Consider the following 24,761-nt stretch of genomic DNA (forward strand, 5'->3'; position numbering starts at 1 on the left):
TTCCAATCCGTTCCATCAAAATCAATTGTCGGGATGAACCCAAATCCCGATTCCGAGTTTTTAAACCTTTGTTTTCAGCCAGCAGCATTGCACAAATGGCCTCCCCCTGCATCCTAAGTAGAGCACTATGTGCCAATTTACCACAGTAGACAAGCTTTCAAAAACCAGCATTAGTTAAAACAGATTAAATCAATGGAAAAAGAAAAGAAACCTAGTGATTAATCAACCAAGAGATTTAGTGTTCCAATTCAATCCCAGAGGCAGCATTCCACTAGAAGAACCCATTTGAAGTGTAAGTATACAGATTGAGCACAATATCCTGCAAGAGATTTTGCTTGCCAAGTATTCAGTTGACACATAGTTACATACATTTGCTATATGTAGTCACCTAATCGTAAACTCACCACCATCTCATTACCAACCCCCACCATCAACCAGATTTGAATAGCAATATTGCTTTCTGATCCAAATAGAAGTAGACAAAGTGGTTTGTCTCATGAGTGACATATGAACCTACAAATAGAACCAGAAAGTAAATAGTCAATTGGAATAGCTGTATCAGAGCATTGGACTGTATTTACCAAAAGAATATGCCAGACTTCATTTTGACAACAAGTGAAACATAGGTAGCATTTTAAAGATATCAACTAGATGATGCAGCTAACAGACTCACCTGCATGATTATTTCTTTCTAATCACACTGTAATTTAAAAAACTTACTTATATGCTATATGTCAAAAAATATAAAATAAATTTTGCATCAGAAAAGAATAAGAGAAATATGAAAATAAGAGTGAATTTTATTCATGTCAATGTCCAATCTCTTTGACATGGAGCCTACTTAGATTCCTTAAAAAGTAACATTATGGCTGTCACTTTATGCAACTGACGGCCGAACTAGTTGGACTGCATAATCATAACAATGAACTGTGAGGGGAGAAAAATTGAAGGGAATAAAAAATTAAGTGATACAGAAAACCTTTCGATATTAATGAGATTGAAATTTAGGAGAAAATATCAACTGTAATGGCTACTAATCAAACTTTAGTTACGCTAGAAGAATAGCTTAAAGGAAGGGAGGGAGTTAAAGGAAGAGAGAGAGTTAACAACTGCTGAATTTCTACTTACAGATGGGCATCTATGATTGAACAATGGTACTGAACTCATTACAAATCAGGTCCTTTAATCACTTTAAAAAATGCCTGAGAACACTTGATCAATTTGATATAGCCACTGATTACTGTTACTTGGACACCCAAATGAATTTAGGAGAAGCAGTGAGAAAGGATGTTCTTGGATTAGGGTTGACAGCAAGTATGGCTCTGAATAGAAATGAAAGGCAAAATAAGATCTGTGTAGCTGACCCCATTTAGTCATAAAGCTTAGTTTAGTTCAGCTAGGTTGTAGTACTGCTCCATGGGCAAATAAATAAGAAGCGAAAAGGCCTCACACCCAAAGTTTTCATTTGATATGGAGGGTGGTGTCTCTACAAAAATCTTAGCAGCACTGCAGTAAACTGAATGACGAAAAATATTTTACATCTTCCGCTCCATCTTTCTCCAGAATTAGAGAGACAAAGTAGGCACTAGGACCCCAGTTCAAGTACCTCATGCAATTCCTCAACACTTCCCTCTGTTCCTCCCTTATCAGCTTTCAACATTTTCCATGAAAACCCTATTGCACAACGATCAAAGCCAGGATCCTCCTCACTAGACATATTATGTATGTGGGTTCGATCTGTTTGGAGTTGCCTTCTTGGGTAGCCCTATTAGTTTTTTCAGTTTGGTGTATATTCTCTCTGGCATGAGATTTCCAAGGAATCCTTTCCTCGTTACATCTTTCATTGATCAGAACCTTATGTAATTTCCTGAAGGAAGCATAATCCCATTGTAAAGTCAACAGTATTTCCCCTTGATTGTTGTAGATACAGGTATAGTATGATCCTTCTCGTGATGGGCCTTCACTCCAAATGCACCATATATGATGCGTGGAGATAGTATGGGACACAGGCATTACTTGAAATCCAGAAAGACAACAGGATATATCAGTCTGGTATCTCAGCTGGTATCATTTTTTCCCGCCAAGCGTGATTTCAGAAGCTTGCCATCAACTGTTGGGCTCAGGTTTGGGTGCCTGTTGGGTTGGTTAAACAAGATAGTGAGTTAGGAATCCTCCCCTAAAATTTCACTTCCTTTAATATCAGGTGGGAGAATTCTCTCTAACGAAGTCTTGCTGGTTTTCTGCAATGGCTCACAGAAGAGAGTTGGAAGACAACCACATCACAATATAATTTTAACACCCCATTATTCTAACTTCCAAAAATACTCTTCTCTCCTATCTAATTTCTTTTGTCCTTTATTTTTTGTTAATACAAAGATTGCCCACATTCTTTAAATACAAATTCCTCTTTATTTACCTTAGTAAAGCTTTAAAATTATGGTTAATTACAGAACTGCCATTATTCTCATTGTTTGAGTTGTTTAACACTTGGACCCATAAGCGATCCAAACCAGAGTTTTTGAACCCTAGATTACATTAGTTCAAGAGTCATAGAGAAATCCACATAAGGATTACTTGAACAGGATGTGTTTTAAGTCCCTCCTTTGGTCTAGTCAACAATGCTCTTCTGCTGGAGCAAAAATTTAGAAGTTTGGTTTGATCAAATATTGCAGAAAGCCACTCAATACAGACTGGTAGGTTTCTTAGCCTACTACTAAACCCTAAACTATTAAATCAAGAGGTGTTTCAAAGCTCGGTCATTCTTCAAGTCTGTGTATGATACTTAGAACAACCCCAGGGAATGATATAAACCCAGGAATTTGTCAAAAATACTGGTTTCTGAGGCTGTGATCGTGCTTGCAACAATCATTTGTAAGAGATTTGATAGCAAGAACAAAAAGAACACCTTTGGAAATAAGCCGGCAACCAAAAAAATAAGTAACCAGCAGTAGCACTTATAGGACACAACAGCCATGATTAGGAGCTAGAAAAGCCCTAATGCTCCAACTAAAGCCAAAAGATGTGAAGACTCCAACCTTCAAATCAATGTATCACAACTTGTCCAATACGACTGCTGGTCCTCCCATACACTTATTATCACCTTATAAACAACATAGCTTTATCCCAACACTTGCTATGACCTTACAATTCCCTCTTGTTTTTTGCCCTATTAGGACTCATACTGTAACTGGAGTAGAAAGAGAAAACTGGAAGACCTATCCACCTGTGATCACCCGGACCTCCTCAATCCCAAAATAACTAAAGGGAGTAGATTGAGCACGCTGCTAGCTTACCTAGAGCTAGTGGCAAAACCAATGGGGTGGGTGGAAGGGGAGGAGCAGGGGGGACTTTTTCAGGGGGGAGGAGAAAGGCAGACACAGTGCTGCGCACAGCCTTTTCCCATAAATAAATTACTCATTTAAGACTCAAAATTTCATGTAAGACAAGATAACATTTTTAAGCACAAAAACTGAATTAGAATTTCTTTGCCTCCACAGAGCTACCATATAATGGATCACCTAACATGTTGGCGATTTCAAGTTCCCCTTTCTCATTCAATCTTAGAGCAAATCCATGGACAGAATAATAAACAAGAAAAATTCAGTTGACCATCCTTCCTGTTTCAGTTCTTTGCCTTCAGTGGTCACTCATTTGAATCATTACCAACTCTACACCCTGCCCATACAGCCCTACCATCATAGTTAATAGTCACAAGAAACACAGCACCCAGTAGAACCACAGGTTCTATGCAACAGATCCCATTGCTCATCCAAACTGACCATTAACTACATAGCACCAAATACAACTTTCAGAAATTGTATCCCTATCACAAATCACCACCATTTTTTCTTCCTCAACAGATTGATTTCCTATGCTATAACATTTACCATTATTTTGTTGGATCACTTGATTCAAGTTGCACAAACCGAACCCCCCCCCCCCCTTTTTGAAGGATATGATGCCACAGAAGTCAAATAATCAAGATTATAAAGTTGGGTGGATGCAGGATGATTTCCTTGGAAATAGGAATGCAAGCCCCATTGCTATAGGACATGCCCAGCTGCCCTTCTTTTTAGGCCCATAATGCACCCTGGGTTAAAAAATAAAAAAAGGTCACTATGGGCCCAAAATTAGTGATAAAACTCAAAATATTTAAATAGTGGCAATTTTTTAATTTTTGAGAAGTCCAGGACCTCTTTTAGGAAGAAGTAGAATCATGGTTAAACAGGAAATAAATTAAATTTGCAGTGAGAAAATTTCTGGATTTTTTTTAATAGATTGGGAATACATAGAAATAGAAATCAGAAAGGAAGGGCTTTCATGTAATAACAAGTAGGATATTCAACCCCCCCACCCCAAAAAAAGTAGGATCTGTTTGTAATTAACAGAATTATTCATCTTCAACCTCACGACATTAACAAATATGCGGTGGCCAGACTTGGTTCAAAGTGAGAAGTCACACCCTTATGGCCCATGATTGGCCTGAAATTTTACGGGAAGGTCATAATCTCAAAGATCGATGGATTCCAACTAACAAGCATCCAATTTATTTGGGTTACTATTGCAACCAGGGGTGGCAGCAGGTTTGGACCTTACAGAGGATGATGATTCTGGGGACAAGGACCTAAGGTTTCTGTTGCCCTAAAGGGGGTAAACTAGCTCCCAAAATCTCAGTCCAAACCAAGTGTACAGCAGGTAACAGGGAAGAAGGGAAGAGTAACCAGAATATTAGGGAAGAGGAAGAATAAAGAAAGGAAGGAAGACAATAAGGAAACAAAGAAGAAGAGTAATGGAGGGATACGGTAAGATCACCTGATAAGGAGGAAAATCATCACAAGAGATAATCTGATCAGGGTAAAGAAGAAATTAGCAGTCGATGCAGGACTTCAAATCTCAAGGTAGGCAGCAACCAATGTAACTCAATAACATTTTCATTCAACTCCAACATGTCCATCCCAATGGGTTACACCCAAGATAAAGAAACTCAAAGACCAAGTCCTAGTCGAAATCTGAAACTGACTTTGAGCTTGATTCAACTCCCTAAACGTATGATAGCTATCAACAGAGATAAAATGAAATTATATAAGTAGCCCTAACAATTAAATAAACCCTAACCATCTCAAATGGACCAAAAGCTAGGTTTGGATCTAATTCTTCTTCGCTTTAATCTCCATACTGAGCCAATTCGGTCCAGCCATGGAAGTGCAATGGCGTAAGCTCATTTCCGCAAAACATGGGTCAAATCTAAACTGTCAAATTGTGAGCCCACAAATAAATCTTCTTCAAAATGAACTTTTTTTTATTCTCTAAGATCACCTTAGAAGATGGTATAAAATAGAACTGGTGTGCCGCAAGAAGGTATCAATCCCAAATAATTAAAGAGGGACAGAGAGAGAAGACCTGAATTTGGTGAAGGCACCAACTAGCATTATAACTCATAGGGCACCGATCAATAAAGCAGCAAGCAAGCAAAGGCTCAACTTCAATTACATAAGGCAAAGAAAATTTCAACTACATTTCTTAGCTACCCCCGCCCCCCTCTTTTCATATAATCTACAATGCATTGAAAAATAGGTACTAAACTTACTAATTTTCAAAAGCATGTTGATTCCACTCATCCTCTGAACAAAACAGAAACCTTTTATATCTTCTAGACACCCAATTCGCTAAAATCCTCTAACTCTGATTATCTAATTCTTTAAACTACTTTCTAGTTCTGAACCTAAGAGTTAACATTTTAACTCAAAACTTTAAAATTTAGCAACTCCCGTGGATACTCCCCAATAAAGAAAATAAAGTTATCACAGTATGACACCATCTCAGCAAACTGACTGACACTTTCCCCAAACAGCTCAAAGTGAACAAGGTCCCAGTGGCACCAAAACCATGCCAAATAGACAAGTTATAACCTTCCAAAGGTAGTTTCAAAGATAGGTGATAACAATAATCTGCAATTACTCAACGTGGTTTGAAGTTTGAGATGCTGAAACATACCCTATGGTTTTACATATGTCAAAGGGTTTGGCATTAGCACAATTCCTCTATAAAAACCCCCCACCGGAAAAGAGGGAGAGAAAAAAAAGGGGGGGAGGGAGTGGGATTTGTGTGTATCAAGAAACTGACTGGTATGGATCTCTATACTTATGAAGATAAATTTATTTCACTAGATTAGTAGGCTCTGAAGATAGAAGGGAGTAATTGGTCCTGTGGATGATGAATACTGAACATTTCTAAAATAATAAATATTTTTTTAGTTCCCCAACTGATGAGCTATGGTACTACTACGAACAAACAAAAAAGAACATTCTGACTTTATAAATTGGTCTGATTACTCCTCAAAATAAATTAACTGCAACTATCATAGACAGGGCTATGTCAAAGCGACACAAATAATCGCATACAAGTTATAATAATTCAAATGCCTCTCATACAGAAATTTTATTGGATAGAGAAATAATGTTGACTTGGTGCGAAGTTGGGTAGAGGGAAACAGAGATGATGATGGGTTTACCGAAATTGCGACCGACGATACAATGCCAGGTAGGTCCATGCTTCTTGTCGAACTCTTTCTTAATGTGTTCTGCAACGTCCTTCTCTACACTGTTTTTCTCAAAAGCCTACACCAATCGTGTTCCATTTGTGCAGGAAGATCAGGATCAAATCAATTCAACGAAACCAAGAGGGAGCAAAGATGATATATAAAATATAAAATGACGCGGGGGAACTGAAATTTTTTTTATATTTAAATGTATACAGAGAGAAAAGGAAGGGAGAGAGAGAAAGAGAGCTAACGGAGAGAGCACAATCGATCGCCTCTTTCTGCAGGTCCTCCTTCATGTCCGCACTTTTGATGATTACTTTCTTGCCAGAAACAGGAGATGCTGAAGGCGATTTTTTGTCATCGGACAAGGGTTTGCCCCTCTTCCTCTCATCCATCGCTACTCTTCTTCTTCTTCTCTCTTGGCTTTGGACCCAGCACCAAGCTTATGGAGGCGAGGGAGGGGTTCCAGGCTACTTCCGCTCCGACTCTTTGGCTCTTTGCTTCACTGTACTCTTTTGCTTCTTGTGCGAGGGAAATCTATGCTCGGATGCTCCAAGTTCTCTTCGCTTTTTCTTGCTCCCGTCTTCCTTTCACTCTGTTTTTCTAATAAGATCAGTATTTAATTAGGGACTCGGGGAAACGTATAAAATAATGAATAAATAAATAAAAAGGTATAACGTCAAAATAACACCTTTTTTCTTTTTTGGTAGAAGTTTAAATGACACCTTAAATGGTAAGAAAAGGCTGAACACGCTACCATGGTGCGGCGGATGCCAACTCGACAGCTTGTGTCTCTCTCTTTCCTTTCTGGAAAATGATTCTAATGCCCTTTTCATTCCACCCCTTGTTAGTTAGGTGTGAAAATTGTTTACAATTTCTGTATTGATAAATTAAGTATCGGGCGGTCTGATGCTCACTACACCTCATTGCTCATCATAGAGAATGTAGACTTGTTGGTTGAGCTATTTATTAATGACATGCCCAATTGTCCAACTGCCTTACCACTGAGGTAAAAACTCATCCCCGACAAAGCATAAAATATCAATCTTATGAAAATTTTTAATCTAAATAAATTTTCTAAGTGTTAAATTGAGCGTTAAAACATAAAAAATCATGAATGCATAATAATAGTATTTATTATATATATGCAGGTGAGTAATTGAAAGAGTTCAAAATAACACACTAATTTAGTTCATGTACTCTCTATCCAACAGTTAGAACGGCAACATCATATGTCCTTCTGGCATAATGAAGCTGGCCTAGTTGAAACCTTCTGAAAATAAAAGAAAATGTTTTTTATTCTTATTTTTATTATAGGCATAAGGTTATATGCACAGCAGTGCCTTCAACCGTTGGATAGGGAATGTGTTATTACACTTCTGCCCCACCCAGCCACACCCATCCGACGGTTGAAAGCATGTGTATAAAAATTGGGTCTCTTTATTATATTTTGTGAGTTTCTCTTGTTGGTAGAGGGAAAGCGACAGCAAGGGAGATTGGTTTAAGGTATTTAGGATAATCCGTATTTGAACATTGATGGCTTCCAACCATGTTTAGAAGATCAATAAAATCATTATTAACAAACACTTCTCAAAGCAATACCATAGAGAGTTCAGCAATTTATCATTTCTTTCTAGACTGAATTCCAAAAGAAATCAGAGGTGGTTATAGTTATACCTGTCTCAGATACACCAAAGTCTCTAGTACAAGAAATCTAGGAGAACTAGAATCCAAATAGATTCTCTTCTATTACAAAATGGAGACAATTAGGATGAACCATCAAAAGACGATATGATTACAGTCTTGATCATAGGGAATAGTTGCCACCATGTTATACAAATTTTCAAGTGGAACTCCATCAAGTTCCATGTTTATTGCAGTTTACAAGCAACTCTCTTTATGACCATTTACAAATTTACTGCATGACAAGTAACCTAAATTCTTTCAGCTACTACTTCAGTAGTGTTAAAGCTCTTTTGTTTAAACTATGATTCATCATCTGAGTCCCTCACAACTTTGGATGTTCTTGTTCTTGCCCTCTTGGTTTTGACAATGATATCACAAGCTTCACTTTCAGATCCAGAATCCTCAGCAGCCACAACACTATCTGACTCAGCTGACAAAACCTTATCAGACCTACCCTCTTCCTCTTCACATGATTTGTTTTCGGAAGCAATAGCATTAATTTGTTCAGATTCATGACTTGGTGGCTCCTCTTCTCTAGTTATCTTTTTTGAATCAAGAATCTTAAAATCTCTAGCAGTGCTGCGTTTAGCATGTCTCAACAAATTTATTTTGCTCACCTTGCTAAGCTGGATAAGATATTTTTCATAATCTTCTATCTGGAAAATCAGGTCAGGGATGCATTTATTCTCCCTTCTGATCCTACCAATAATTCCCTTACCTTGTGCATTCTCCTGTTGATTCTGCAAATCAATTTAACAGCGCCATCAACAAAGAAGCCTCAGAGAACTCAAAAACATTGCGGAGTAAAACAACATAAAATTTCCAATGACACTGAAGTGCATACCTGTTGCATCAGAGCCACAAAGTTATAGAGTGGACCAGTTAGCTTCTTGCAGGTTATTTCCGCGAGCTTCTGGAACTTGACTCCAGGTAGAAGCTGTTTGCTCCCTTTAGGAGCAATCCGTAGCTTTGTCAAAGAAGCTAAATGCTTGTAAAACCTTGCAGCCAATCTCAACAATTGCTCCGCATGAGGATCTGCACATTTAAATTTTGCATTTATAAACATCTGCTACACACCCAACACAAAAAATGTGTTATGTGCCGGAGAAAAGATAAAATGCCTAGTCTCCCAATAACTTGTCATTTGTCCAGTTTAAAGGAGAGGAACCCACCCTTGAAATGATCCCACCTTTAACAGATGATGATTTCCACAACCTTGCATTTACTTGAAGGATGTGAAAGAGAGAGCACTCCAGAAGGCTCCAAAAATGAAGGAAATTCATTTGGTATTGGAAAAAAGTACCTAATCATGCTAACTCCTTGCATAAGCACTCTATTAAGTGGACCCCACCTACTGTTTTGGATCTGGATTCCCGAATATGAGACAATGATCTATAGAGCTGAATAAGACACATTCAAGACCCAAGCTCAGCGTATATCAATGGTCTCTTTAGTTAAGTGGTCAAATATGACTTGAGTTCCAAGCTGATACGCCTAATTGGAAACCAACTCCTTTCACAAGTATTTGTGGCTCTCTAACTTGCTTGGATTTCTATGTGCCAAGGCATTCTTTTTAATAACCACTGAAATGGGTTTTCTTGTGAAAGAAATAATTGGGAGGTCTTGAAATCTTATAAATAGGCCCGTCCCCCTTCTGGTTTCTTAGTGTTGGTCAGAAATATCATCTTCTATGACAAGAAAAGATCACCTTAATTGGGTCAAAGAGATGGGATTTTCTTTCGGATTCTTTCTCTTTTGACGTGGAAGCATTTGTGTGTATCTTCAATTTTGGATGTAACGCTTAACAGATGAACCACACAAAAACTGTGTTGAACCAGACTAATTGAATCAAAATCCTACCCTTCCATTATCACAGTTTGTGCAAATGCAAGGCTCTCTTTCAGAGCATTGATTTGATTTGAGAGGAAACCATGAAAATTTAAGGTTAGGAATTGATCTTAAGGGTTTCCAATGCAACATAAAGGAGCAAAGCCCAAAAACGTTTAACCACGTTCAACCATTTGCTGCCACAGTTCATATGCATCAATAAGTCGGCAGGGTCTTAGCTGACTCTTTTTAAATGGGTGAAGGCTTATGCTGGCTGCCAACCTTCCACAACCCCTCCTTTATACAGGCTTCAATGGAATTATATATAAGCCTTGTATCACAAAGGAATAAGATGGCATGGCATGAAGAGAGAGATGTTAAAACATACCCTTGAGATTCATAACCACAAAGAAAGATAACAAGTTCACCAGAGCTTCAGATCTTGAGTACAGAGCTTCCTCCAATATTAAGCTAGGCACCTTTTCTCCGTACTGATCAAGGCAAGAATATCTTTGAGTGATAGCAGATGATGCCTTCAGCTTCCTTACAGCCCAATCCAGATCAAGAACAACTGATTCAATTAATTGCAGCAAACTGGAAGCCAATGCACTCTTTGTTGAATGATTTATGATGGGATAAGTTTCAGATATCTTCACCGGATCACTTTCACCAGATCCATAAACTTTTAGCAGCTCTGCAGCGATATCTTGAGCCACAATTAAGTCATTTGGAGGTGTGCTTAAGCAGATGGCAAGTGCAACCACATTTTTTGCAGTTTTGGAATTCATCATGGTATTGCTTTTGCAGATACTAATAGCCCAAGCTCCATGATAGTTCCTCAGCTTGCATGGAAGTTTGTTCCCCATCATCAACATCATATCTAAGAGAACCTAAAATGAAATCGTATATAAAACAATTTTTAGATAAGTATAAAGAATGAAACAATGAGTCTCCAATCATTATGCATGACTGAAGCAGGAAAATTCTAACATATCTACCAATTACCTCAGATTCTCGAAAAAGTGAAAGTGCAAGAAGCTCAAAGCACAAAGGCTTTATACTTTTCTCCATGAACAATTGTCTGTCTTTTGTAAGTTGATCTTCAACCTGCAATATAAGTTCATGGTCATCATCCAGTCCAGTGTCTATTCCATTTTCCAAATTATTTCCAGTTGCAGTGACAGATGCCAAATCCTTAATCAAGTTAGCCAAGTGACAACTCTGGAAACTTAATGTAATTAATTCTTTCAAGCAAATCAAGGATAAGTAGATCTGTTCCTCTCTGTCTTCCACACTTTTCCTTCCCTTAGATTCCTTTTTCTTTTTATGGAAATCCAGCTCTGGCCCCGATTTGAGCAACCAAACCAATTTAAGTAATGGAGGTCCCAACACTTTGATATCTCCATAGATCAAAGTCTTCAATGGATCATTATTTCTCAGTAAAGGTAGAGACTTTACTTGACGAAGTGAAGCCTTCAAGGCAAAAGCTATCAGTTTAGAACAGCAAGTTGATGTTTTGCACAATGGCTTACCCTCATTCTGTGATTCTGAGCTGATATTAGAACCAGTGGCTTTAAGTAACTTGAATGCTGTCAATAATATTTGGTAGATACTTGAAGTTGCCAAGAAAGGTATTCTGTCTTGAGACAATATCATGGGCCCAAAATGATGCCATTCTTTAGTGTTGTGATCAGTCTTAGCTTGCGTATCCTGAACATTACTTCTAGGGATACCTCTTTTGATACCATTACCATGTTTTTCTGTGCATACTTCCTTTTCCAAAGACTCATACAAGTCGACAAGTTCGAGAAGTTCCTCTTCAAGAATCACTTTTTCTTCATCGGTTGAATTCTCCAACTCAATTGCAATAGCATTTAGCACTACCTCCAGAATTCCGGATAAAATCAATGCACAGTAGCTATCCTTATCTTCTTCCAGGGATCGAGAGCCTGGATCTTGTGTTTGGCCTAAAAAGTCTGATCTGACAAGGAAAAAACAAGTAAGAAGCACGAACACTTGTAACAATGCAAGATGTGATCTTCTAGAATAATTTTAAATTTTTCATTGAAAGATTAAAGAGTTCTGATGGTTAGCCAGAACTAGAAATTTATACAATAACTGAACGCCAAAACACCAGCATGACTACTATATATGAGGTTCTTGTGTACAGCCATAATATTTTTGTATACTGTTTAAGACTATTTTATACCTTCATAATATATATTTTTTTAACTTTTCTTTGAGTCATCCATCTCCTGTAATTCATAATAAAACTCTAAAAAATAAAATAAATAAATAAAAATAAAGCTTTTCTTGCCAAAAAAAATTTAGAATAAAAAATTAGACCACACTACAAACTGGAGAGAAGGGTTATAATATGAAAACTTCAGAACCTTCCAAATGGCCATTTCTTAAGAATTTCCTGATCTTCAATAGACCATTGAAGAATGTCTCAGCAGATAAAGTTCTTCCTGCCTGCAGAAATTTAAAATAATTGTTTTGAGTACAAAACTTCATTTTGATCCCTTTTCTTGTATACAGATTGCAATCCCATTCAACCAGACTATAGACTACCTCATTCTCTTGTGTGAGAGAGAAACCAAAACATGCCCATGAATCCTCCAAGTGGTGATCAGTTTTTCCATGTTGCTGAAGGAGAAGAATCCAGGAGACACAAGATAAAAGGCAATCCAAAGGTTCTTCAAGACATACTTTGCCACTATCAGATTTAATACAACAACTAATGGCAAGCTGAAAATCTGGTTCCTGCCAAAAAACAGTGGTTCAACCTCAAGTGGGGGATTAAATGGAAAAGGTTGACGCTTAAATTGCAATATAAGATGCTTAAAGAAATAAACAGAAACTGATTTCTGTTTCTTTCTCCCCCCCCCCCTTTTTTTGCATCTTTATTGGGGGTGGTTATTAAGCTACAATACAGAACACATAAAATAAACAAGAACAATTAAAAGGAACTAAGTATTAAGCTTCTAAATAATTGTTGACTTCATACCTCACTGTAGAAACAACGGAAATGAGGTAAGAGAAAATCAAAGACAGGCCCAGCTGTGAACGGGTCCAGCAGAACAAGTTTCACAAGTCCCTGGTACATGATCTCTTTAACTCTTGCCTGACCACAACAGTCCAACCATAAGGATAAACAGGGATGTAAAAGAAGCAAAACATGACAACTAAGTAAAATCTGTCCATTGTACAAAACAAGGTTCACATAGTTTTGCTACTTTTCTACCAAGGAGGGGTTGGTAAAAAGATAGTTTCTTCTTAGGAGTTTAAGGGAATTTCAGAAATTTCTTTTTCAATCCCCGCTGGGGGATATCCCATAAGAACTAAAAATCTATAAAAATAAAATAAATAAATAAATAAAAGGTTGGAAAAAATATCGCGGTGAAACTCTGGAGAGTCTGAAGGAAATCCAAGTAACTAGAAAAGAAGCTTGAGTACACATTTAAAACTCATAAGTCAATAAATAATAGGATACAAGTAACTTCTAATGTATTACAGAAAACCACATAAAGTACTCAACAAAGCATAAATAGCATCACAAATTCACTAATAGTTGCCGTACTATCATAATATGGTGGCAATAGTACTACTTCTTGACATTTCTACAATACTGAGCCAACACTCTGCTCACAGTCAGACTTTTCTTTCACATTCCTATGTTTAAAAGACAATTATTAAAAAAAATAAAATAAAATAAAAAAGAAAGACAACTCCCACAACTGGCAATTTTATTCTTAATTTCCAAAGTTTCAGCGCCTTAGAGTCCATTTTGCCAAAATTTTCAAAGAAATGAAAATTAAATTGTGAAGAATCAGAGCCGGGAAAAAAAAAAATCAATATTTTCAAACTTGCACTCATATATATCCAAAATTAAGGATATCTATAGTCCCCCTGACTTATTGCTCCCCCTCAAAGTAAGGAAGTTTTTTGTGAATTTTTTAACCCCAAGGTGAGTACAAGAGCTAAAGAAGAGACATACCTTGTGGATATGGGGAACAATGAAGAATTTGAGGCCTATGTAATAATGCTTCATATGACATTCCTCAAAGTTTCATGGAAAACTTCCATGTTTTCTCCCCGATATTCCCCAATAACTGCAAATTTTCTATTACCCAAAATTTCCTTTACTCCAAATGGTGAAACTACCAATGATTAATGATATTAAACTTTTGAACCTTGCATGAGACCAGGGATCACCGACTGTCTTTACCAATTAACTTGCTTTAGCAACCACTATGCCACTAATGATTCCACCATGGGAAAAAAGATGAATGAAAGGGAAAGAGAGTGTGTTCCAAATAAAATCATACCTGCTGAGACAGACATCTCTGCAGCAGACCACTCAGCTCCTGAAAAAGACCCATTTTCATCACAGAGGGTAATTCAGCCTGCTGGCTAGAACTTGCTTGGCTGGATGACTCTTGAAAGGAATCTGAGCCATCTCTTTTAGATTGTTTTTCTGCCAAAAGCATATCAATAATGGCATTGGTAGCGGCAATACGGACTGTCTCTTCTCTTCTGAACATAGCCTTCCTCGTAACCAAAATCATGTAACTCTGTAGAGTTTGAAATATATCAGGCAGTTTGGAGATAGTAAGTACTTCAACATTAAAGGTCTGGAAACAAGGTGAAATAAGAGTTAATACTCAATAAAAGTATATCCTAACTTCTACTTTCAGAACATAATTTTCGTTTGAAAATGTCTATAAACTTCAGGGCTTTGCAGATAAATGGCCACAGAACCTGACAAAACCAAGTAGTTAGAAACAAAGACAAGGGATACAAAGGGCAAAAATTACACAGGATGACAGGAAACTCAAGTTGACGTGTCCAACAAATGACCCATTCCTCATAAACTGTTAAGTTTCAAGCCTTCCAGTATGAAGGACTGCCATATCATTTGTCAATCTTGGGATGATGTAGAACAAGATCTTCATGCCCAAGGATTATTCCCTAAGTTGCATAATGAAATGAGTAAGACACACAAACATCTTTCTAACAAGCAACCCAACTAATAGGAATAGTCAAGGTCATTTCACTACAACATTCATTTTATTGGATTCAAATCCTTCACAACTCTCAACCAAGGAGGTTTTCTCCTCAGCATGGCTCACAGTTTTCTCGATAATGGCCCTAAAACACAAGAATTGCCTCTCTTGTCCTGAAAGAAGTGAGAGGCACCTGATGAGTGAGAAAGCACCCATTTGCTTGACTCTGGTAAAAGTTTAGAATTTCCAAACACAAGAAGCATGCACATAAGAAAGGAAGGGGGGAGGATTAAGGAATCACACTTTGTTCAACAATGACAGATAAAATCTCTTAAAAAAACTCCCTTTTGACCTTTATATTGTAACTCTAGAGATGCACATTATCCCGCCCTCCCCCCCCCACACCCACAACTGAAAAAAAAAAAAAAAAAAGGATGCAGAATCTTATTATAAATATTCTTTATATCTTTCATCTAAATTCTCCCAACGAAGACCTCAAAGCAACACATCCCTACACAAAAGGTCCCCCCGTTCACTAAGTGACAAATTCACTACCATCAAAAAGGGGAAAAAAAAAACCACGAAAGTAAACCATCTCTCCATTATGGCTCTTGTATTTTCCATTTGTTTCATTTCTATGTTGTGAAATTAATTTACAGTTTATTTACAAAAAAAGAAAAAAAAATCCTTAAAATCTAGCATTTATCACTTCATTTTACATAGCTTTTGCCACTAGAGATGTGGGAAAGCAAGTACCTGAAGATCAGGACTGAATTTCATCAGGGGCAATAGGGTAGTAACAAGTGAAGTGGCAACTTGTCCATGCATGAAAGTGAAATAATCCAACAATTCCTTCAACCGTGTCACGTGTTCTAGCATGGGATACGGATAGCTCTGAACCAAAAGACCGAGCAGTCTGCATAGAAAAAGTCATGCTTGTAACCAGCAACGTAAAAAACAACTTTGGTTTTTACAGAAACAATGAACAATACCAAATTAAAATCTTGTTACTTGATGATTGGTATGCTTTGTTCTGGCTTCAGAGAAAGGATACGGAATTTACACTGCTCAATAATCTGCACACCAGGTGGTATAAGTTTATGGCTACCAATACCATGATAAGAATACCATGCATCTTAATATCTGGAGGGGAAAAAAAAAATAAGTACGTAGAACTAATTTCAGTATCATGATAACCAAACAGTTATTGATATACCAACAGCACTGATAAAGAGCAACACTACTTAAAAAATGTATATAGTAAATTTCAGAGAGTTCAATTTTCCCTTCCCATCATTGCTATTGCTGTATAACAGAGTCAAAATGGTGAAGACAGAATTCATTCCTAAATATATAAAGAGCCAGGGAAGGAGCAAACCCTTATTAAATGACAATTTCCTTCTCTGTAAAAGAGAAGCCTTCAATAAAGGGCTTTCTATGGCAACATACTTGATAGAGCAGCTATAGACCAACTTGACAGAAGCTTATTTCTGGCCTAACTGCAAGGTCTGGGTTCTGGAAGGTTCATAATATCCGCAGCCTTACCCCCGGTTCACGGAGAGGCTGTTTCCCAACTTGAACCTGCGACCAATATGTTGTAATGGAGCAACCTTACCGTTGTGCCGAGGCTCACCCTCTAGTATGTTTTATAATATATATTTCGTAATTGCATATGGACGAATAGCATCTTTCAAGGAAACATAATTTGTAAATGCACTTTGTAAACCTCTATTGGTTGCAGATACCTCATTTCTAGCCATGTCATGGACCTCAAACAGAGTCTTTAGCATCTTAATACCAAGCTCCACTGTGCCCATCAGACAATCATTGCCATATTCTTCACGTTTGCTTTCTTCCACTGATTCTAGCAACACAAACCCAAATTGTACAATACTAGGTACAATATGTTCCCTTCCATTGTTACTTTCATTGACCTGGAGTGCAGGAAAAATAAAAATATAACGGATGCTGTAAATTGAGAGCAAATAATAATGATCCAACCACCTCCCAACCTGACTGAGAGCTAGTCAACACATTTTCCATTTCAATCGATTAATTACAGTATGCAGACCAACTAGCTAAATAGCATACATTGTAGACCATCGGCCAGACGCATCATTTATATAAATAAATAAATCAGTTGAGTTGAATGGAAATAAAAAATAATAAATAAATAAAAAAAAAAGTAAGCAAGAGAGGGATTACAGCTCTTGTGACAGCCTTTTCTACTCTTTGAACAGTTTGAAGACATTCTTCCTTCAACATATCGGGCAGCCACATACAGTTCCTGCAATTTTAATCATAAATTTAGACACCTGCCCTAAGAAGAAAAAGGATAAGTCCTCACTGAAAAGAAAAGGATAAGTCCTCACTGAACGATTTTTTTTTTCTTACCTGACGAATTTGTGGTCATGATAAGACGTAACCACGGCAGTTTTCAAAATCCCTATCGAACTTTCATTAAGTCTGCGAACCCTCGCAACAGAAAGCAGAACTACAACAGTGAAGTGGTTAAAAGCCCCAAGGTCCGACTTCAGAAGCCCCAAAACCTCCTGCCCCAATGAAGGATCCTGCTTCACGGCAAAATTAACGTGAAGCAAAACCGTCCCTTCAACCTGCCTAACTATCGAATTTGTTTTGGACTCCATTATCGTTCCGAAGAAATGTACAATCCCTTCGATCACGTCTCTCTTATTGAACCCCTTCGAAGCCAAGATCAGAAGCTGGTAAACAAGAGACGGCAAATCTTGCAAATCCACTCCCTCCATTCCAGCAAAGACCTTTTGGAGAAACTCTCTGGCTCGAACCTTGTCAATAAATGAAAAATCACGAAGAAGAGAAACTGTCTTGACCAGCAATACCTTCGTCCAGTTCGATGATATGATACGGTCGAGCACCGAATAAACATAATCTCCTGCTCTTTGAACCTCATCTGAAGATCGAATGAGGTCAAGTGATGGAGGGATGAGGTCAAGCGGTTGCGCATCGTCGGGTTCAACGATCAGGGACAAATTGGAGACAAGTAAATCCACGATGCAAGCGAGATCGTTTCTAGGGATTCTGTCAAGATGGAGAGCAAAGAGGTGGATTATCTTCAATGAATTGCTATCATGAGGGATTCTGGCGGAGTAAAAGAGGCGCAAATACGAGTGAAGAATAGAGAATAGGAGAGAAGAGAGAGAAGAGTTTTCAGGAGTTTGCGAGATGAGGTAAACGATGGCGGAAACGTATTCGGTTACAGAAAGGGAAGAAGTAGGAGAGTCGCAGCGAGAGTCGATGAAAGAGATGATGGTGGGGTGAGAAGCGGGGGACAGTAAGTGCAGTGGTAGAGCTGCACCTGTTTGCTGATGTTGTTGAGCCACACGCACGATCTCAGTGTCGGTCATCGGCGGCGGATGGTGGCCGGAATCGCTTGCTGTCCCGGTCATGGTTTTTCGCTGTTTTGGAATTCCTGGTTGCAGCGACTTGAAGCGGAAGTTGGAAGAGCGAAAGAGTTTCGCGCAGTGGCGCGCCTTATAAATCTTTCATCTTTTAATATGAACTGGTTGAAATTGGATTTTCCATTCATTTGCGCGGGAGAATGAGAACCCTTAATGCTAGAATTATTTCTGGTTGGACCGAAGATAGATATTAAAGAAGCTATGAACGGGACCGGTTATTGATGGGATGGTTCGGTATTTTTTTTGGGGTGGGGGGATGGTTCGGTTTCGATTTTAATCGGTTCTAGCACGTGTTAGATGGTTCGAATTTCCAAAATACAAATAATCAAATCTTTTTATTTTGGGTAATTTATATCCACCACCCCTTGCGTTTACCTTTATTACATCGTCCCCCGTTGAGTTTCGTTTATTACGCTTAAACCCAAAAAACTAACAACCATGAGACTGGTGTTAGTTTTAAAATTGAAAAGAAATAATTGCCCCTTCACATACCCTTTGACACATTTTATAAAACAAAATCTGAATCACAAAAGCTTTGTCTTCTCTGGTGAAAGTTTCTCCCAACCGTCGACGCCGTGCTAGGATGCCCAGCTACAGAATTAGCATAAAAAATTAAGAGTGCTAAAATCAAGCAAATGGATTCTACAATAAAAATTGTCACTACCTTGTTGCCTTTCACTGTAGGAATCTGGTTGTTGTCGGCAAACGTTTGCCTCTTGATCTTACTCATCATCTTTCTGCAGTTGCACACAAATCAATCAAGGTCCCAAAGCATTTCCGTGTCCATAACCTCAATGTCCAGCTCAATCTCATATCCATGTTGTGCCACATTAGCATTCCTCTTCCTTATGATATGCACCACTTGATCCATTTTCTCTTGTGGGAGATTCTACAAATTCATTCCCATCTTTGTTTCCCTTCAAAGCTCATATCCCGTTTGTTTGGATCCTTTGCTTTGGGCTTTGCCTGCTCAACAATAGATGATCTTCCAGTCGAAAAATGGTCTTGTAGGCACCAATACTGATGTTGATGCAAGGGTGTGCACTGGTGATGGGTTCGATGGAGGAGCCACATTGGGGATCGAGATCGGACCAGGTTTGTTCGCACCAATCTCTGTAGTTGGAAGCCCAGCACATGAGTTTCCCAGCATCTCTTCTGTGGGAAACACTCACCGCTGCATATTATGCAATTTATTGTACGCGGGTTCAAACATACCGAGCCAGCAATTGCTCCACCATTGCGTAAACATCGTGGCCTTTGGGATTATAAACCAAGGCATTGTTGAAGGTCAACCACACATCAGAGGCAAAATCAACAGATGACGCATAGAAGTTCTTGTTGAGCTTGGTTTTTGATAGTTAACAATACACGTTGCCGGGGGCAATGGACACCGATAAGGCTCAGAGGCTAATTCGAGGTTAACCACCTCCAAAGAAAAGAGACAAGGAAGGAGATTTATAGTAGGCATACCCGTTATACCCGATACCCTACTGTTTATATATAGCCAAATGGCCGTTACAGCCATATCAAAATGGGATATCTTCCCAACAAAATTACATAAATCACATGTTGTGTCCCTATACGTAATTATTCATGCCCATTGGGAGTCTCATTTGTCATTGAGAGCATCATGCCTCTATCGTTGCCCGAGTAGATGGTGCCACGTCCACAACTGATGTGTCGAGTGGCTCCTTCTCTATTTGAATCGTAACATCACCCACCCCTTCTTGATGAACCTTGTCCTCAAGGTTCATGTGTGGAAACTTTTGTCGCAGTGCCTCCATGTCTTCATAGGATGTCTCTTCAAGGGGAATGTCACTCCATTGTATTACGACATGGTTCACTACGTGACCTTGTCTTAATATAAACTGTGAGTCCAGTATAGCTGTGGGTACTGGAGTCGCGTCCTCTTCAGTGGTGTGTGGGGGCCAAGGAGTGATTTGAGCTGAGTGATCACCAACACATTTTTTTAATAATGATACGTGGAAGATTGGGTGAAGGCGAGATGCAGTCGGAAGCTCCAATTTATAGGCGACCTTGCCAATTCGCTTAAGAACTGGGAATGGCCCGAAGAAATGTCGACCTAGTTTTGGGTGGCTGCGTTGAGCAACCGAATGTTGGCGATACGGTTGGAGTTTCACGTAGACCCAATCTCTCGGTTCAAACTCTCTTTCCATACGAGATTTATCGGACTGTGTTTTCATGCGAGCTTGGGCACGAGAGAGGTTCAGCTTAAGGTTTCAGAGTACCTCGTCTCTGCTCTGTAATTCTTGGTCTAATGCTATGATTGGGGAAGTCTCTAGGATGTATCTGGACAAAGTTGGAGGTGATCGTCCATATAACACTTGAAATGGACTCATTCCCACTGTTGTATGATGAGCGGTATTGTACCAATACTCTGCCCAATGCAAATAATTCGCCCACCAAGTGGGTTCATCAAACACAAAACTTCTTAAGTACATCTCAAGACATCGGTTTAAGACTTCGGCCTAGCCATCCAACTGGGGGTGGTAGGCGTTGCTCATGGAGAGGCTCATTCCTTGAAGTTGGAAGAGATCATGCCAAAATTTACTGATAAAGAGTGGGTCGTGATCACTCACTATGGACCGAGGAAGGCCATGGAGTCTAATAATTTCTAAAGCAAACATCTCTGCGACCTTGTGACTAGTAAAATGGCTTACAAGGGCACAAAAATGGGTGTCCTTGGTTAGTCTGTCGACTACGACCAGAATCGTTGTCTTCCCCTTCGAGCTTGGCAACCCAGTAATGAAATCCATAAAGACGTCTTCCCACACATGACTAGGAATTGGGAGGGGTTGTAGAAGACTGCATGAGAGGAGGTAAGGTACTTGGTATGTTGACAGATAGCACACGCAACCACAAATTGTTTGATGTAAGTTCTCATCCCTTTCCAATATAGGTTGGACGTGACCCTATTATAAGTGCACAAAAAGCAAGCATGCCCACCTACTGGAGACGAGTGAAATTCATAAAAGGAATTTATGCCTTAATGGGGAGTTAGATGCCAACACTAACCTCTATTGATAATACAACAAATCATTGCGCATATAGTAGCCCTCGTATCGGTCGGGGTCTAAAGCTAATCCCGTGCAAATAGCTTGGAGCTCAACATTGGTAGCCACCTTATCTCGTAGCTTTTTTAGGAAGTCAAGAATTGGTCCAGAAAAGGAAAACAATACTGTCGATTCTGCAAAGATGCGAGACAAGGCATTGGCCACAGAATTGTCTTTGCCTGGGCAGTACAAGATCTCAAACATGAATCGAAGAAGCCGAGAGAGCCAGTGATGTTGCTATGGCATTTGGATAGTTTGGTTGGTGAGCCCTTTTAGGCTTTTCGGATTAGTCATGATGAGAAATTGCCGCCTAAGAAGGTACTGTCGCCAACGTAAGATGGATTGTGTAATGGTGTACATTTCTCTTATGTCAGTGGAAGCGACCTACATTTTGGGAGACAACTTTTTGCTAAAATAAGCCACTAGATGTCATTGCTGCAACAATACGGCCCCAATGCCTACCCCCAAGGCGTTCGCTTCTACTATGAAAGGCAAGAAAAAATTCAATAAGGTTAACACTAGGGCGGTGGTCATGGCCCATTGTAACTCCTCAAAGGCTGCCAGGGCAGCGACTGTCCATGAGAAGGCCCCCTTCCTCAATAAATCCATTAAGGGCCTAGCCATATTGGCGTAGCGATGCACGAACCGTCTGTAGTATCCTGTGAGGCCCAAAAATCCTCTCAACTGCCGCAAGGATTTGGGGGTTGGCCACTCCAACATTGCTGAAATTTTATTCGGGGTTTATGGCGACTCCTTGAGAGGAAATAATATGGCCTAAGTACTCTATAGAGCATAAGCTAAATGCACACTTATACCTTTTAGCATAGAGATCATACGCCTATAATGCTTGTAAAACCGTCCTTAGATGTGTCATGTGGGCCTCCCATGTTGGGCAGTAAATTAGTAGATCATCAAAGAACACGAGCACAAAGCGATGTAGGTAAGGGTAGAATATAAAGTTCACTATGGCTTGAAAATTTGAGGGGGCATTGGTGAGGCCAAAGGGCATCACAAGGAACTCATAATGACCATCATGTGTGTAGAATACCATTTTGTGTACATCCTCGGCTCACACTCGTATCTGGTGATAACTCGAACGGAGATCCAATTTAGAGAAATAGTTGGCCTCGTGTAATTCATCTAGTAGCTTGTCAACTGTGGGAATGGGAAAATGGTCTCTTATGGTAACGACATTTAGAGCACGATAGTCCACACAGAAATGCCAAGTGTCATCTTTCTTCTTGACGAGAAGGACCAGTGATGAGAAGGCACTGGTGCTCGATCGAATGATTCCTGCCATTAACATCTCAGAAACCAAACGCTCTATTTCTATCTTTTAGAAGTGAGGGTAACGATAGGGCCGAACGTTGACCGGTGATGTTCCTGGTTGTAGTTGAATTGCGTGATCTCGAGGCCTTGGTGGTGGTAGTCTTGGAGGCTTAGTGAAGACCGACTCGTATGTTCCAAACAGATATTTGATTTCCATATTGTTGTCCCCATCCTGGTCTTGCTCCATAGGCTACAACTCCAGCTGGTACCGAGCTGCGACTACCCTAGTGTTGAGCACCCGTCGGACATTATGGTACTGCAACTCCATAGGCCCCTATGAGGCATCGCCCACCAAGCTGACACGTCGCCCTTCATCATGGAACTCCAGTGTCATCTTTCTATAATCAAATAGCACAGGCCCAAGCTACGCCAACCATTGCACTCCCAAAACCATATATGTGCCAAACAGAGGTAATATAAAAGCATCAATTTGAATTGGGTGGTTGACCAATTTTACCTGTAGTTGTTAGACCAATCCTTCGCACGTTAGCCGGCTACCGCTGCCCACCATAACTGTTATGTTAGGTGCAGTTTCCATTGCCAAGCCTAAATGCTTTGCGACACGGCTCTGAATGAAGTTATGGGTGCTTCCACCACCGACCAGGACCTGAATGGGCTTCCAATCAATGTAACCAGTGAGGTGCAAGGTAGTAGGCAATTGCATTCCCACTAGGGAGTGGTAGGAGAGTTCACCAGTAGTTACCTTCTTTGGGGTGGGAGCCTGTTTGAACTTGTCATTGACCGTTCCGTCTAGGGGTTCAGTTTGTTCGTCCCCATCTTCATATTCTAATAAGAATAGGTGGCGGGTTTTGCAGCAATGACCTAGGGCGTATTTGTCATCACAGTTGTAACATAGCCATTTCTCTCTCCGTTGTTGCATCTCAATGGGCGTGAGGCGTTTGATGGGTATACGGGAAGGTGGAGCGAGTAGTGCGAGCACCGTTGAAGCAGGCTGAGGTGTAGGAAGCAATGCAGGGCGAGTCAACTAAGGTCGTGATATAGAACGCCAAGCCTTAAGGAACTTCAACTCCTGTAGATGGGCCAATCCCACCGCTTGTGCCATACTGGTCGGTCGGAGTGCCATCACCTCGTTTCGAATGTCGCCCCTTAAATCGGAGATGAAGCAGCTGACCAAAAAGGAAGGAGGAATCCCACCAATTTGATTTGCGAGTTTCTCAAAGCAAGATTGGTAATCAGCCACTGTAGTGGCCCATGTGAGCTTAACGAGAGTTGCTTGTGGATCATCAAACTCTGAGGGTCTGAAGCAGAGTTCTAATGCTCGGGTGAAGACTGTCCATGTTGAGAACTGAGATGATCTGTACATTCATTGGAACTATTGGAGTGCTTGACCATCCATGTGGAAGGACGCCACCAAGAGGCGTTGATCATCAGAAGTTTCGTGATAATCGAAGAACCTTTCCGCCTTTAAGATCCAGCCATTCGGATCAACTCCATCGAAGCGTGGAAAGTTGAGTCGGACGGTGTGCGCTTGGATTAGGTTGGTCGGAGCTGGTAGTGATGACCCAAAGGAGAGCGATGTGGAAAACCCTGAGGCTCACACTTCTGGTGGAGCATTTGGTGGTCGCAGGGCCTGCTCGAGTCGTCCATTCATGGCCACCAACAGGAGAGCCAGATCCGCAAAGGACTACTGTAGGTCGGTGATGGTAGCTTGAAGGTGATCTAAACGCTCATTGTGAGCCACTGCTATTTCACCAAAGTGTTTAACAATATCGATGAGCACAATAATATGTGAAATCTTATGGATATAAGTGTACATTTTGCCCCACTTTGGATAGTACTATTTTTTTTTTCTTGTTTTTTTTTTTTTTTCAGTTTCCAAGTCTACAAGAGAAAG

At 39.7% G+C, this 24,761-nt stretch overlaps 2 protein-coding genes across 3 annotated transcripts; both read right to left on the reverse strand.

Moving 5' to 3' along the window:
- Window positions 1–234: 234 nt before the first annotated feature.
- Window positions 235–7,136, reverse strand: LOC122090623 (dynein light chain 2, cytoplasmic-like). Its single transcript, XM_042660261.1, has 3 exons — window positions 6,793–7,136; window positions 6,512–6,617; window positions 235–513 (listed from the first exon to the last, which is right to left on the reverse strand). The coding sequence occupies exons 1-3, from the start codon at window positions 6,934–6,936 to the stop codon at window positions 431–433; spliced, it is 333 nt and encodes a 110-aa protein (XP_042516195.1). The 5' UTR covers window positions 6,937–7,136; the 3' UTR covers window positions 235–430.
- Window positions 7,137–8,152: 1,016 nt separating this feature from the next.
- Window positions 8,153–18,572, reverse strand: LOC122090738 (Fanconi anemia group I protein homolog). 2 transcript variants are annotated; one of them, XM_042660429.1, is made up of 13 exons: window positions 17,458–18,572; window positions 17,269–17,350; window positions 16,809–16,997; window positions 16,075–16,139; window positions 15,820–15,979; window positions 14,386–14,631; window positions 13,065–13,181; window positions 12,629–12,820; window positions 12,448–12,529; window positions 11,060–12,030; window positions 10,443–10,944; window positions 9,072–9,262; window positions 8,153–8,967 (listed from the first exon to the last, which is right to left on the reverse strand). In XM_042660429.1, the coding sequence occupies exons 1-13, from the start codon at window positions 18,489–18,491 to the stop codon at window positions 8,527–8,529; spliced, it is 4,272 nt and encodes a 1,423-aa protein (XP_042516363.1). In that variant the 5' UTR covers window positions 18,492–18,572; the 3' UTR covers window positions 8,153–8,526. The 2 variants fall into 2 exon arrangements, with proteins under 2 accessions (XP_042516363.1, XP_042516364.1); XM_042660430.1 differs by lacking the exon at window positions 16,809–16,997.
- Window positions 18,573–24,761: the final 6,189 nt, after the last annotated feature.

The sequence above is a fragment of the Macadamia integrifolia genome, chromosome 10 (assembly GCF_013358625.1).
Source record: "Macadamia integrifolia cultivar HAES 741 chromosome 10, SCU_Mint_v3, whole genome shotgun sequence".
Classification (NCBI taxonomy): Eukaryota; Viridiplantae; Streptophyta; class Magnoliopsida; order Proteales; family Proteaceae; genus Macadamia; species Macadamia integrifolia.

Coding starts and splice junctions, on each gene's coding strand:
- LOC122090623 (XM_042660261.1), bottom strand. CDS start 6,936: ATGGATGAGAGGAAGAGGGGCAAACCCTTGTCCGATGACAAAAAATCG. Junction 6,618..6,792: donor CGATCGATTGTGCTCTCTCC/GTTAGCTCTCTT, acceptor CGATTGGTGTAG/GCTTTTGAGAAAAACAGTGT. Junction 514..6,511: donor TATCGTCGGTCGCAATTTCG/GTAAACCCATCA, acceptor TTCTATTTGTAG/GTTCATATGTCACTCATGAG.
- LOC122090738 (XM_042660429.1), bottom strand. CDS start 18,491: ATGACCGGGACAGCAAGCGATTCCGGCCACCATCCGCCGCCGATGACC. Junction 17,351..17,457: donor CATGACCACAAATTCGTCAG/GTAAGAAAAAAA, acceptor TTAAAATTGCAG/GAACTGTATGTGGCTGCCCG. Junction 16,998..17,268: donor AAAAGGCTGTCACAAGAGCT/GTAATCCCTCTC, acceptor CCTGCACTCCAG/GTCAATGAAAGTAACAATGG.